General features: G+C 48.5%; 1 protein-coding gene across 5 annotated transcripts in view; it reads left to right on the forward strand.

Moving 5' to 3' along the window:
• Window positions 1–2,844, forward strand: part of MAPK14 (mitogen-activated protein kinase 14) — a 73,616-nt gene extending 70,772 nt beyond the window's left edge. For 4 of the 5 annotated variants that reach the window (XM_027126766.1, XM_027126763.1, XM_027126767.1 and 1 more), the window contains exon 12: window positions 25–2,385. In XM_027126766.1, the coding sequence (XP_026982567.1) occupies window positions 25–92 (68 nt within the window). In that variant the 3' untranslated portion in view covers window positions 93–2,385. Of the gene's footprint in view, window positions 1–24 lie in introns of all 5 variants that reach the window. The other variant, XM_027126764.1, reaches the window with a different exon arrangement.
• The last annotated feature ends 13,123 nt before the right edge of the window (window positions 2,845–15,967 follow it).

Here is a 15,967-nt window from a genome sequence, read left to right on the forward strand (position 1 = left end):
GTACTTTTCCTTCCCAATTTCTAGGCCTGACCTACGATGAAGTCATCAGCTTCGTGCCACCACCCCTTGACCAAGAAGAGATGGAGTCTTGAGTATCTGGTTTCTGTTCCGTTGATCCCACTTCACTGTGAGGGGAAGGCCTTTTCATGGGAACTCTCCAAATATCATTCAAGTGCCTCTTGTTGCAAAGATTTCCTCCATGGTGGAAGGGGTGTGTGTGTGTGTTATGTGTGTCTGACTTTGTGGAGGGTAAGAGATTATGAGCAAACTATCACAGTGACTTTACGTGGAGTGACAGATGCTCTGTGGCAGCCTCTGCTTGCTCTTGTTCGTGAGAGTCAGCTAGGCGGGCAAGAACTGCCATCTTGTAGGGTTTGTTAAATGCAAAGTGAAAAATATTAAACATCCCAGACCCCAGTCATGCTTTTGCCATTTTGGCCTCTCCTGTGGCCCCACCTTGACGGTGGAGGTTAGACTTGACCACATCCCACAGTGGCATAGAGAGAAGGCTCACACCTTCTGGTTGCTTCACACCTGGAGCTGTCCCTCAGCGATGCATCAGCCAAAAAGGACCAACTGGCTTCTGTGCACTAGTCTGTGATGAACTTGCTTAGTGTGATTCTCAGAACTCAACAGCTGTACCTGAAACTATAAATATGTCTGTGCCTTAAAAGGAGAGAAGAAAGTGTAGTTGGTTAGGAGAGTGCAGCGGATGAAGTTCTGAGCCAGGCAAGTAGTCAGGTTGTTGGACGGCCACTTGTGAACCCGAAGTGGCCAGGGAGCCTTCAGAGGCACCATGTGTGAGCATGCGTATATGTGCTTCTCTCTTTTCCTCCCTCACGCCCACACCCCCACCCAGGTGTCGTTGCCATTTCTCTGCATACCCACCACCTTCAGTGCAGAGGTTTCTTAAGTACTGGCCCCAGTAGTCAGAAGCTGGTTCTTCCTCTCAGTGTACTTCCTGCGTGCTCTTTATTCCTAGCAGAGTGATGATGTGTTTTGCACGTCTTGCTATTTGAGCATGCACGGTTGCTCGTCCTGTTCTCTTCCGGAGGCCCTGGTGCCAGGCAAGTTTGCCAGTGAAGACCTTGTGGGTAGTTCAGAATCCACGTCACCTCAGCTGATGCTATGGGCAAGTGATGTCATCCTCTCTTCAGCCCCCAGTGCTATTTTGTGTTGAACACAAGTGATACTCCAGGTGCTTTTGATGTGAAAACTATGAAGAAATGGAACAGATGGATGTATAGCATTTCCATTCTTGCCATCTGGTTTTCAACAGACTATTTTGGGGGAGCTGTCAACCAGGAAAGATCAGGGCTTGTCCCAGGAATATCTCAGACTTTGGAGAACAAGTCATTCTCTTCACTCCCAATAACCAATGCTAAGAAATGCTGAAAATCAAAGTGAAAAATAAAAGCTCATGAGGCCAGAAACTCCTTTTGCTATCTTTGTCTAAATATGGTTATTTTTTTTAAAAAAGTAACGAGGTGTCTTTTCCACCCTTTGGAAAAGGGGCTTCTCGGCAGCTTAACATTGACTTCTTGGTCTTGGTTCGTGGAGAAATAAATTTTGTTTCAGAATTTTCTATATTGCAGGAATCCATTGAGAATATGATTCCTTTTGATGGGGAGAAAGGGCAAATTATTTTAATATTTTGTATTTTCAACTTTATAAAGATGAAATATCCTCAGGGGTGGAGAAGAGTTGTTTTCATAATTTTCTGAATTTCAGGCATCTTGTGCTACATAAGGGCCCATACATTTAAACCTTTTGTGAAAGAAGAAAGCGTAGAGCCACTTCCGGTGTTGGCTGTGTGACAGAATCTTGTATTGGGGCCAAGGTGTTTCCATTTCTCTGTCACAGTGCAGTGACACCTGCACTCCAGAGGGACAGGGTAGGACCCCCACGTGAACTGGAGCGAGAAGGAAGGAGGCAGCTGATGGTGATCACACCTCACCTGGGATTCGCCCCCTCTTTAAAGGAAAATGAACGCAGAGGCCTCATCTCCTTTATATGCAGTTCAAATCCTCGTGATCCACAGCAGGATGAATTTTATCAGCCATGTTTTGTTGTAAATGCTAGTGTGATTTCCTACAGAAATACTGCTCTGAATATTTTTTTCATAAAGGTCTTTGCACATGAGACCATATACGTGTTAAGAGGCTGAACGCGCCAGGAGCCTGGACTCAGCTGGAGCCTGTGGAAGAGCTCCTTGGTCTCTGAGCATAATGCTCCCATCTCCTGACTTCTCTGAACAGAAAACGAAAAAGAGAATGAGGGAAAATTCTATTTTATTTGTACTCATGAACTTGGCTGTATTCATTTAGGCCATATAGGATGTCATACAATACCACTGGTTAAAATAAAGCCTATTTTTCAAATTTAGTGAGTTTCTCAAATTTATTATATTTTTTCTCTTGATTTTATTTAATACACAATATAGCATTCTATCAATTGTCTTGCAACTGTGGCCTGGCATATGTTTCTGACAGACCTTAATATTACTCCTAAAATGTAGAAAACATTTATAGAGCTCCTTGCTTGTACATTTTATGGTTAAGCAGGTCAGAGTCTTTGATGTGGATGGCCAAAGCAAAGAGCAAATAAACAAGGTATAACACTACAGGCTACACTTGGGTGTCAGAGTGGCCTAGGACAGGGGTCAGCATACTATGGCCCTGGGACCAAATCCAGTCTCCCACCTGTTTGTGTAGCCCACTAAAAGGGGTTTTTAGCTTTTTAAATGCTTGAAGTCAAAAGAAGAACAGTATTTTTGTAGCATGTGAAAAATAATGTAAAACTCAAATTTCAGTGCCCATAAATAAATGTTGAATCAGACCACAACCACACGTTGTTTATGTATCGTCTGTGACTGCTTTTGTGCTACAACAGAGTTGAATAGTTACGACAGAGACCATATGGCCTACAGTCTGAACTATTTACCCTCTGACCCTTTACAGAAAAAGTTTGCCGACCCCTGGCCTAGGATTTCAGATTCCTCATCTGAAACATGAAGTTTGTTTAAATATACTTGAGTTCTTTTCAGCTTTGACATTCCAAGACTATCTGTAGAAAGTTATGCTTTTATTTTAAAATTGTAGGCAGAAGGTTGTATGTGTACATTGTTTATAGACTTTTGAGCAAATGTATTTGATGACTCGTCATATGGCCCTTGACAACAATATTCTTCAAAACTACTGGACTGCATCACAAGATTAAAGAGTCACGAGGTCTCACAGCTGTTCTCAGGGCCTGTGCTGGTGTGCTTCCTTCCTCAGTGGCCCCGGAATGCCGACTGACGGGGGTCCCAGGGTGGGTTGTGAGGCCCAGCCTGTGAGGATGTTGAGACTGTGCAGCTGGGGGTTTTGTCCTGTGCTGTCTGGTCCCTGGCTGGCAGCTGGGAATGATGGCAGGGATAGAAGGCAAACCAAGCACAGGCTCTTGTCTTCATTCTGTCCTCAGTGACTTCTTAAGGAGGTAAGAGAAAGGAGACCCAGTTGTGACATGTGATACATCAGCCCCTGTAAGGATCAGACAATGGTAGGAAATATTTTGCCTTCCCATACCAGAATCAGCACCGTGACACAACCTTCCTCCCAGGCTGCTGAGAGCAAAGGGCCTGTTTAGCTCAGGGAAAGGGTTGACACCAGAAAAAGCTCACCTAAAAGTGAATCCACTTAAAACGGGGACCAGAATTTCATTGTATATGGTGGGGATTCGGGGAGAGAGGAAGTCTAATGGGGACTTTCATCATGAAAACCGAATGAAATTATAAAAGCTTGTAATTTAAAAAAATTCTTATAAAAGAAAGAATCAAGTGTTTGTTTTTCGAGTGAAACCATGTTTAGTATCCTACATATTCTTTCCACCTGATTTTTACAGCATAATCATAGAGGGAATTTTTTCAAAACTATTTGAGATCTGGGACTTCCCTGGTGGTCCAGTGGTTAAAAGTCCGAGCGCCCACTGTAGGGGGCACAGGTTCGATCACTGGTCGGGGAACTGAGATTCCACATGCCACTCAGTGGCAAAAAAAAAAAAAAAAAATTGAGATCTTCCTGTTTTCCTGTGGACCTCAATCTCTTGATATTCACATTGTCCTTTTTTGTAAGTGATCACCTTGGTGATCACCTTATCACCTCTCCCTTTATTGTCATCCTCTGAGTCTGCCAGATCCACATTTTTCAGTGGCTTTGCTTGAGATTTGAGCAGTTTTCTAGCATTATTTGTCAAGTTCATCAAATCCACTCTTTTGCAAAATTTGCAGTTATTGCAATTAATCTGCATTATATTTGTGTCATTTGTCATATTGCTTACAATATAATCAATTAGAGACTAAGAAGACTAGAACGGGTAGCATAGGCACTTGGCACCTTATCTCGTGCAGCACACGCTGGGCCTCACCCAGGTCCCAGCCCCCCTCCACTGCTTCCTTATCATCTGGTATAGAAACGCACCTCCACCCTCCGGAGAGAAGCAGGCCAACGAAGGGCTACAGCAGCTACCTTCTTCCCTCCCTCAGTCTCTCTTCAGCGCCTCTCTCCGTAGCTTCATGTCACTTCCTCTCCTCTGTGGCACTGCTCTAAATGCACACTGCTTTCTCTGTCTCCTGGTCTTTGTGCGTGATATTCCCTCTGCCTAGGACCCCCTGCCTTCTCCTGCCTCACTCCTCTGGGCCAACTTTCCCTATCACTCCCTCTAAATCTTCCCTGAGCATCCCCAAGCTTGCATTAGGTGTGGCTTCTGTGTGCTTTTTTTTTTTGGTACTCATCTACATTGATCAGTGGTAGCACTTGTCACATTGCTTTGTCATTGCCTGGTGTCTGTATCACTTGCTCAAGAGAAAAAACATGAAGCTTAAGGACACAGACTCTGGAACCAGTCTGCCTGAGTTCAAATCCCAGCCTCTCCATCTCCTATTGGTATAATCTTGGGCAAATTATTTTCCTCTCTGAACTTATCTCACAGGTTCACAGTCCTCATTGTGAGGATTAAATGAGTCAAGATATGTAAAGCCCTTGGCATACAGTAAGTGCTCAATAAAAGTTAGCTCAGGGCTGTATGTCCTTGAGGGCACAAACTCTCTTGTGCACTACAGTGTCCCCATCACCTAGCATGGTACCTGACACACAGTAGGCATCTCATCTTTATTGACTGAGTCAGTGAATAACTCATCTTTTAATCACTTGCAAATCATCTTGTCCTGTTTCCTGTTTTTACAATCGACAGTCTGCAGTAGCAAAGAACATCCAAAGAAAGAAACCAAATATGTAAAGATTATCTGCCCTAAGAAACCTTGCCATGTGCAAGTTCCCAGTTTAAGAAGAGACAAGTGTTAGAATTAGTTTCTGATTCTCTTGGCTCCATCTTGCCGTGTAATTCAAGTTGGATGCACAGCAATTTAATGAATTGGAACAAGAATCAAAAGATTATTGAAGATGGCTAAGGGCCATGATCTAGATAATTTGTTTCCCCATCCATCTGCCACTTTAAAGTGAAAATATCAGGGAAAAAGAAGGGGAATTGGAAGTCATTAGGGTACCTTGCACCCTCATTTAGCCATTCCACAAAGAGCTATTGGGTAACTTTGATGTGTCAGGCATGAGAACATGGGGAAAAAAATAAAGGTTAGATTCCTGCCCTCCTGCAGCTGACGTTCCAATGGGGGAACAGTCGTAAACAATGACTGTACCATTTCCCTGGCACCATAGAACAGAACCTCTGGGCGTCTTTTGCTGGTGGCCATTTCTGGGCCAGATGCACCTTTGATTTCACCTCCATGGCACTCAGCAGACAGGGAGTGGGATTTTCTAGTGGGAGTCCTGGGCCTGTGTCTCCTCCTGGGTGTTACCATGACCTGATCAGCTGGCTCCACTTGCAGGGCAGCCAACGCAGCGGTCTGTTGCCGGTTGTGAGGTGACGTCATTGTCTGTGCCAGTGCACGAAGGCCCATTTCAGCCCCACCATTGCTCAGGCGTGACCCAACTCGAAGCCACAGCTCTGCCTGGTGACAGAGGCATTGCCTATCTGATAATAGCTGCTGACAAAGTGTTTGTGGTAGGGAGTATCCCCATCTGGAAGCTGTTGTCTCCCCTGACAAATCCTACCCTGCTCCACACCCCACCCAGCCTCTCCCCAGCCTCCACGGGAGTCAGGTAGCCACTCCACGTGTTTCCGTAACTTGCACCAAGCTGACTAGTGTCAAAGCACCTACCATTGTACTTTTTCTAACTACATATTATTCTTTTGCGACACACGTAAAACATGTTTATCGCTGAAAAATTTTGAATGTAGCTAGGTAACCTCTATTACCCCACTACCGGGAAATAAGAGCTGTTGGCAGGTTGGTGTAACTCCTAAAAAATTTCCTAAATCTGTAAAGATATATAACTTTTATAAACACATGCATATAATTCAGTCATCTGCGTCAATAAATGGTGTTGAAACAACTGGACACCTCCTCCTTTCCTCCCTTTAGCTACAATCACTTGCAGGCAAATCAAAGATTTAAATGGAGAAAGGTGTTTGAAGCGTGTCACAAAGCCCAGAAGCCACAAGAGGAAGGCTCGTGATCTTGACGACACAAAAACTGTAAAACTTTCATACGCTGGAAGCAGTTTGGCAGGATTTAGTAAAAGTGGAAGCTACACATCCCTATGACCCTGTGTTTTACTTCTAGGTAATTATTCTAGAAAAACTTTTCCATATGGGCTCAAGGAAATGAGTATGGGGACTTTTCACTCAGCATTATCTGTAATAGCAGAGAGAAAAAAAAAAAGCCTGGAACAATCTTCAAAGTCCATCAATAGGAGAATAGGAAAGGGAATTCCCTAGTGGTCCAGTGGTTTGGACTCTGTGCTTCCACTGCAGGGGGCATGGGTTCGATTCCTGGTTGGGGAACCAAGATCCTGCAAGCCCCACGGCGTGGCCAAAAAACAGAATAGAAAAATAAATTGTAGCGCATTCATGTGACGAAATAGTACACAGCAGTGAGAACAAATGAACTAGCATGACTTTGCCTTCTGCTCTCCCCTGCTACCCGACCCCACCCCAGATTTCGTCTGTGTCCCAGGAACAACTGGCAATGTCTGGAGACATTTCTGTTGGTCACAGCTGGGGAGTGGAGGGTGAGCTACTGGCATCTATGGGCAGAGGCCAGGGACGCTGCTCTGATGCACAGGGCAGCCCCTCACCCCCGCCACACAAAGAATTATTGGGCCCCAAATGTAAATGTCACTGGTGCCAAGGCTGAGAAGTCTAAGCTAGATTAAATCAACATGGGTGGATCTCGCCAACAATCTTGAGTGAAAAAGAAAATTGCAGAATTATCTAGCTTGATATTTTTATAGATACATGCATATATAGCACAAGTAAAAAGCACATATGGGAACGATGTGCACCAGCTTTCCAAATCTGGAACAATCCATCCAGGCATTTTTTTTCTTTATTCTTTTCTCACAATGCTGGAAGCGTCTCTTTATTGATACAGAAGATAACAATACAGTAATAGTGTGTGACCCCTTGCCTGCTTTATGTAGGCTAAATCCATCCATAATGGAATTATCAGGAAAGATGAGGTGCACATTTTCACCCTTTTAATAGCAAATGGCCAACCAGTTCTAACAGCTGGTACCAATTTACGCTCCTACCTGCAGGTGACAGTGCGTTGTCATTCCCTTTTTTGCTCTGCCTCCCTCACTAGGGTATGAGCTTCCTGAGGACAGGATACATCACATCCATCCACGTCTCCTCCATGTCTTGATAGGTGCTCATTGGTGGAATGGATTAAGGCTTTACAACACATTGCTGAGTATGTACAGAGAACAGAGAAAACTAAGACACTCATGCCCTCAAGAAACTTACAGTTTAGTTTTGTTTGAAAGTTAACTGACAGTTCAAGTCTAGGCCTGCTGAGCCATGATCCTACAGGAGTCAGAGGAGGGAGAGCGCCCGTGGGCAGGAGCAGCCTGGCAAAGCCAGCCCCAGGAGGTGCTACTGAGCCAGGTCTTGAGGCATGAGGGTCCGCCCCATCTTGGGCAAAGCAGAGAAATGGCATTCCAGGAGGGCAACAGCTCAAGCCAAGGTGTGGTGACAGAGGTGAGCAAGCCATGTTTGTGAGATACTTAGAATAGAGGTTGTGCACAGATGCCGTGGAGGATCTGATTAGCAAGGCAGGGCCCAGATGAGGGCAATCCTTGTCCAGCAGTCTAAGAAGTTTAAACTTTATCCCAAAGGCAATTGGGAGCTAACAGGGTGGGGAGTGACGAGGAGGCAATGCTGCTCTAACCAGGAAGATTAGTCACAGCTGGCTCGCCTGTCACACCTGCTCAGCCTGGCTCCCAAGCCGCCCAACTGGTGCACCCTCTCCAGGTGACCAGAGCTGGAGCCCCAGCCCCCTGCATGTTAGGAAGGGCAGCCTCAGGGAAGTGTGAGGGAGGGGAGGCCTGACAGGGCCTGTGAGGCAGGGCCAGGGGGTCCAGCTGGTGGTTTGTACCTGAGGAGTCCCTTACTCATCCCTGTTGCCACATCTTTGCTTGGGCTGACAGGGGTGCCCTGGAGCTGCTCATGGTGGTTCTTGGGGGCTGATTTTATGTACCTCTTCTCAATTCTGTGTTCACTGATGTCAGGTTGGTAGCGTGAACTTGGCCATGGTGGGGGTATTTATACCACAGAGATCGACAAACACTAGGCATCCCCCAGCGCTGGTTGTCCCACATACCACTGGCTGTTTCCTTCTGGAAGTCACGGGGATTCAGTTATTAGATTTGAAGAACGGCAGGAAAGGAGTTTTTTTTTTTTTTTTTGGCCACACTGCACAGCAGGCAGGATCTTAGTTCCCCAACCAGGGATTGAACCTGTGACCCCTGCAGTGGAAGCGCGAACTCCTAACCACTGGACTGCCAGGGAACTCCCGGGAGATTCTTGTTTAGGGAAGCCAAATGGAGCCTTTAGGAAAATGAGTGTCTGCCAAATAATGGAGGCAACATCAGGAGAATAAATTCAGATTCCAAACAGGTAAAGGCTGGCCCTTCACAGGCACCATCCAGTGCAGCTGAGCGTAGTGGTTACCAGCACTGACTCTGCAGCGAGACTCCTGGGCTTGAATCCTGGCTCTGCTATTTATTTACTAGCTGTGTGACCTTGAGCAAGTCACTTCACCTCTCTGTGCCTCATGTTTGTCGTCTGTAAAATGAAGGGTATTTGTTTTTTTTTTTGCGGTACGCGGGCCTCTCACTGCTGTGGCCTCTCCCGTTGCAGAGCACAGGCTCCGGATGCGCAGGCTCAGCGGCCATGGCTCACGGGCTCAACCGCTCTGCGGCATGTGGGATCCTCCCGGACCGGGGCACGAACCTGTGACCCCTGCATCGGCAGGCGGACCCTCAACCACTGCGCCACCAGGGAAGCCCTGTCGTATGTAAAATGAAGGGTATTATTAACCCATTTCATAGGGTTCTTGAGAGAAATGAGTTACATGTACATAAGCTCTTTGAACGATTTTTGGCAAGTAATTAGTGCTCTGTCAATATTTGTTAGATACATAAAATAGAAAACTAAGTATTCAGAGAGGCAGTGTGACTTACTTAAGGTCACACAGCAAGTTAGAGGCAGAGTTGGAATCATCCCTACTAGTCTTGTCTGGATTTCTTTGACCTGACAAGTGTTGTGGGGATGATCCATGTGTCCCAGCGTTGGATTTTTACATAGAAAGGGTGGAGCAGGCAGACCCAGTGGCCTCTGCCCCGGAAGAGCAGGCTGTTGAGGTGTCCTCCAAGTACACAGCCTCCTCTTCCTGGGGCAGGTCACACAGGAGCCCAGGCAGCACAGCGACCCTATTACCGAAGTTCGTTCATAAGGTCATTCAAGCCAGGACTGCCCCCCAGGCATGAAGGTGAGTTCGGCCAACCTATCAGTTGCAAACAAATAAGACAGAGATGTATGATAATAACAGTAGCTCCTGTTTATAAAGCCCCTACTACGTAGTACCTGCCATTCAGTCAGTCAATGTATGCCAGGCATAGCTCTAGGAACTTGGGATTCAGCAACAAACAAAATAGACAAAACGCCTACCCTCGTAGGCCTGACACATAGAAGGGTATATATAAAATAAATAAAGGCTTGAAGGAGACTGAGGCCGGGAAAGGCAGGTGGGGCATGGCTTGTGATGGGTCAGGGAGGACTCACTCTCAGAGGAGGTGACATATGGCAGTCCTGAAGGACAGAAGGGAGCACCATGCACAAGGCCTGCAACCTTGCAATCCACAGTCTCATTAAATCCTCCTTGCCAGGTGGGTGTCGCTCTCCCATTGTACTGATGAGGAAGCTCAGAGACATGCACTCACCTGCTCAAGGTCACACAGCTCTATGTGTTGGCATGAGATTCAAACCCAGCTCTGCTTCCCAGTCCCTGGCTACTCTCCACTGGTTCAGAAGAGTACGAGCCCACCCAAGAGCGTGGATGTCACAAAGCCTGGGGGTGCGTGGTGGGGAGCAGCTGGGGTCATCGGGTCGGCAGGGTATGTACAGGGGTCCTGGGGTGAGCAGGTCTGCGGTTCACTCGGGAACACCTCTTTGAAGAGGTGAGTTTAGAGCCGAACTTTAAAGACCAGGAAGGAAGGGCAATTCCAAAGGGTGGAGGGTCTGTCTTATCTAGAACCTCAGTGGGAGCAGTGAGGGACATAGACAGGGAAAGGCCTGCTTTGGAATCAAGTTTGGTGCAAATTCTTGGGGAGAAAAGAGGTCCCCAAGTTTGGGCTGTGCACCCTGCTTTTTAATTAAGAGCTTTTTACCACCACACAGAGGTCCAGCCTTGCACACACAGCATAACGTGCATGGGCCTTGCCTCAGGAAACAAGGCGAGAACAGTGAAAGGCAAATTGCCAGGACAGAAGGTGCCCAACTGACAGAGGCCACTCCCCAGATGCCTCGCGGTAGACGGATGCCAAGCACCTTCCCCTACTGTTGCTCCCTCAGGTCCACCGTTGGGTCCTCAAACCACATCCCCTCACTGCCTCTTGTACCCACAAGAGACACAAAAATCTTTGGTTCATTCCTTCACTAAGTGTTTACTGAGCACCTACTGTGGGCCAGCATGGTGCTGGGGGCTCAGCAGTGACCAAGACACTGTCCTTGCCCTCATGGAGCCATTTTTCCATTTGTGGAGACGGACACCTCACAGAGGACAATGCAGATTAATTAAAAGTGTGGTGAATGCTACAAAGGACAATGCAGAGATCAGAGGGAGCGGAGGCCTCGACATTGCTGGAATATTCCACCAGACGGACCCCAGGCCATGTCTTCACAGGACTGGGTCAAGGACAGGAGGGCCCGTCCAGTAGGCTGGGTGAAGGGAGGTGGCTCTTGGGTGGAGGAGAGGGGGTGTGAAGGACAGTGCGGTGTAGGGTGTGAAGAGGGGAGGTGTGCTTTCTGGGAGCTGCCCCTCTAGCAGCGCTGTCCCTACCCCCATCCTCCACCAGGGGGTGCTAGCGCTGAGGCAGGGAGAGAGGACCAGGTCAAGGCAAGGGGTGGGGAGGCTAAGAGAACAGCTCTGCAATGGAGGGGCGCCTGTGAGCAGGGCATGGCTGATGTTCTGTTCTTCGGATGGATGTTCTGTTCTGGCCCTGAGTCCCTAGAAGGGGAAGAGGTACTGCGGGAAGATGACCCAGTAAGCCAGAGGCCAGTAAGCTGCCCCAGGTGTGCTGAGCTGGAGGACTTACCAGAGACTTTTGGAGTGGGGAGTGGGGGGGGCACAGGAGGAATGAGGCTGGAGGGCAGGTCCGATGTGGGAACAGAGCGGAAACGTTTGGAAGGCAGCCCCCTGCCCCCCCCCCCCCCCCAGAGATCTGCCTGGCTCGCTCCCTTGTTCATTCAGGTGCTGCTCCAATGTCACCTCTTCATACAGACCTTCTCTGCCTCTCCCCCTCCTTCCACATCTAAAATCAGTACTCACAGCCCTTCTTTATATCCTTACTTGGCAATATTTTCTTCACAGCACTTACTGTTACCTGGCATTACATTTGACTGAGCCATATAAAATTGTCAAATATCAGGGCTTCCCTGGTGGCGCAGTGGTTGAGAGTCCCCCTGCCGATGCCGGGGACGCGGGTTCTTGCCCCGGTCTGGGAGGATCCCACATGCCACGGAGCGGCTGGGCCCGTGAGCCATGGCCGCTGAGCCTGCGCGTCCGGAGCCTATGCTCTGCCACGGGAGAGGCCACAACAGTGAGAGGCCCACGTACCGCAAAAAAAAAAAAAAATTGTCAAATATCAGCAATGTCATATGGTTCAACCCAATACTGTATATTTGTTCACTGGTCTTTCATCTGCCTCCCCCACCAGAATGTCAGGTCCACCCGGTAGGGATTATTATCTGCTGCATTGCTTTTTTTTTTTTTTTGGCCACGCTGTGTGGCACGTGGAATCTTAGTTCCCCGCCCAGGGATCGAACCTCGGCCCCCTTCAGTGGAAGCGCAGAGCCCTAACCACTGGACCGCCAGGGAAGTCCTATCTGTTGCATTTCTGCTACATCCTCAGCACCTAGATCAGTCCCTGGCACACAGTAAATGTTGAATGAATGGGTGTATGAATCCTTGGGCTGGGTGTTTGGCAAAAAAACTTGATAAAGGAGTTGGACATGAGTTGGAGCTGACTAGGGAGTTGCTTCTGCAGCTGGGACTGAACAGCAAAAGGGCAGAGCAGCCGGGTACCTGGGCCAGGGAGGCAAAGCTGGACAGCACTGGGGAAGGAGCATCTGGCGAGCACCTACTATGTGCCAGGCACTGAATTAGACACTTCTGTCATCTCTTTTAGTCCTCGTGACAGCCCCATGAGATGGGTATTGTCACTTACTCTCCCATTATACAGATGAGGAAACTAAGGTTTAGCGAGGCTAACTAATTTGTCTGAGGCTCACTAGTTAACTTAACAAGCCACAGAGTAGCCCCCACGTGCAGGGGGCCTTCCCTCTGCATCTCCTCACCTCCTTGCAATTTTGATTGTTTCGTGGAGTTTCAAAAGCCCCTAAGGAGCATGGGACCCTCTCAGATTTGGGGCCAGAGCTCTCAGGCTGCCTTGCTGTTTCATGCTTGCGAGACCCCAGGTAGGTCATAATTTCTCTTTTTGTAGAGGCTTCATGGCCAACCATGGTGAGAATTTGAGTAGCTGGCCCTGCTGTTTGGGACCACGAGGACTGTAGTGTTGGAGGAGCTGCCATATTTCTGAGTCAAGATGCAGTCTGGGAGGCCAGGATGGGCACCCAACCTCATAATCATGTGGGGCTTTTGTCTCAGTTTCTAAGACGTCAGTCCGCAACCCCAAAACCATGTCCCTGCCCTCCAGAGGCTCACAGCCTCGCTAGGAAGGCAGCACCACAAGAACAGGCACTTGCTGGGCACCAGGCAGCCTGACTGGTGGTTAGGCATATAGACTCTGGAGCAGGACACCAGGTTTGAAGACCACGTCCACCACCTTCTTGGTCATGCGTGGCTTTGGGCAAATTACTTAATGCCTCTGGGCCTCAGTTTCTCCATCTGTACTAGGGAAATAATGGTATCCTGACACCTGGGAGCTGCCCAGTCCCATCAGCCAGGCCCTGGCATTGCTCAGAGCTGGCCTAGCACAGCTCATCTTGATGTGCTCCCGTTGAATGCAGACAAGGCCATCTGTGACCACAGTGGATCAAGACAAAAGCAAGACACTCTGTAATCACAGAGAAAACACGAGTATTGTCCAAACCACAAACGTGACCAAACACCCCATCTAGCTACCCTGAGTGAAGGTTGCTGCTTTACCGGCTCTCTCCTCATTCTAGTTGGCCGTCCTTCCAGATAAGATTTCTTAAGACACCTAATCACGGAATCACCTCCACTTCCTGATGGCAACTCATCTGGACCAAAGTCTGGCTTCCTTATACCCTCTACCAAATTACCTAACGCAAGCCCAAACCTTACAATAAGTCCTTTCCAACACCCTCTTACTGAGACACAGACCCCGTTCCCCCGCCCCCGGTTCCCACGTGCATGTTCCCGCCTCAATGCAGTGAGTGACAAGCCCAGCTTGTTCACCCACAGGTGTGTTTCTGGGTATCTTTGGCTAGAGGCATTGACAGTCCCTACCTCATCGGGTTGTTGTTTTACTGCACTTGGAATGAAGCATTCCCAGGACCCTTTAAATATACTTATCATGTTTTAATATCATTTCCATTTTACAAGGAGGACACTGAAACTCAGAGAGGGGAAGGAACTTTGCCCAGGGTCACATAGCTGGTAGTGCAGAGGCAGGATGGAAACGCAGGTCTCCATTCCAAAGTTGGTTTCCTCACCCCCCGCCTCGACGTTGACAGGGCAAAAACCAACCACACTGGGCCGGTGTCTGGGAGGAGGAGAGCAGAGGGGCCTCGGAGCTCAAAGAGAAGAGAGCACCGGGACTGTGGGAGGGGACACCCAGGAGGTCCTCAGTGACCCCTCCTCTTCCTCTCCCATTCATGACTTCCCAGACAGGATCGCCCAAGGCCATCTCTCCAAGGCTGCGGAGGCCCGAGGTGGGGGTCAGTGTCAGCAGAGTCTGAGGCCTGAGTCACTTCCTGACCATTGCTTAAGAGGCATTCAGAGCCACAACCTGAGTGGCCAGCTCATGCCCTTGCAGGATTGCACCCACTTGGGCAATGAGCGCTTCCCTGGTATTCCTTACCTTTCTGGGCTCACCTCTGCCACACTCAGGTTTTCGAGACACACAGCACAGAGGCTCAAGGCCCATCCCTACCCTGGAGAACTGGATCCTCAATCCAGAAGGAAACCTGAGTCTCCCGGACGACTCTCTCTTGCCTGTGTCCAGCCCTAGACTCTGCCTTCCAGAATCCTGCCCCAACTTCAGAATCAGAGTGCCTTCCACTGGCGCCACCGACCCCCAAGACCCAAAACTCCTGCAGCCCTCCCAGGCTCGTAGCCCCTCACCTTCTCCTCCTATAGTGTCTCAGGGCTGGAGTAGGGGGTGGGGCAGGGGAGAGGGTGGGGAGTATGTCAGATTTCTAGGGCAGGATGTATGAGGGAGACATGGTTTGATCAGTAGACATGTCCTTATGATGGGTGAGGTAGATGATTTGAAACACAGGCTGTTTCCTTTAAGAAGCAATGCCTCTCAACCCAGAGACAATGCATAGCCTTGGAGTCTCAAACCAGATGGTCTTAGCTTCTTCAACCCTGCTCTGTCCCTTACCAGCTGTGTGACCTTGGGCGAGCTACTTAACCTTTCTGTACCTCAGGTTCCTCATCTCTAAAACGAGGATAATACTACAACTGACTCATAGGACTCTTACCGGGATTAAGGGAGGTGTGTGTGTAAAACACTTAGAATAATGACTGGTACGTGGCAAACCATTAAATAAATATTTTTTCACTTTTAATGGACTGACTCTTCCATTCATTCTCCATATAGTTTTACTCATCCTACTGTGTGCCAGATATGCGTAAGACAGATTCCCCGTCTGCAATGCCTGTTGGGCATTTCTGTGGGATCCCTGCATCTCCCTCCCCCAAACCCCCAATCGTCTGGGCTGTGCCCGACGCTGCAGGACTGCATGGGAGGGGCTGTGGCATAGGGTTTGGGTTCAGAAGACTCTCTAAGGGAGGACCCCCAGCTTTCTGCAGGCCACGAGCAAGTTCCTTTCCTTCTTCTCTACTGTTGACAAAGTGAAGCAAGTGGTCCCCATCCCTTCCACAATCCCCTTCCCAGGCCAGGCATCTGGACCCCTTATAGCCATTCTCCACACCTGACCCTGTTCCTGGGCATTCTCGGTAATTTAATTTGAGCACGGAATCTTCTCCAGGACGCACAAGCCACCAGACACAGGTGGCAGAAGGCCTTGGCTTGTCATTGCCCTCATGAGGCATTAGGAAACCAGCAAAAACTACATTCAAAACTGGAAATTTGAACCTAGACTGGATAGTTGTTATTACAGGATTACTATTATTAAT

This window comes from Aethalodelphis obliquidens, unplaced genomic scaffold (assembly GCF_003676395.1).
Source record: "Aethalodelphis obliquidens isolate GAN/ISIS:26980383/991018 unplaced genomic scaffold, ASM367639v1 scaffold31, whole genome shotgun sequence".
In the NCBI taxonomy this organism is placed as follows: domain Eukaryota; kingdom Metazoa; phylum Chordata; class Mammalia; order Artiodactyla; family Delphinidae; genus Aethalodelphis; species Aethalodelphis obliquidens.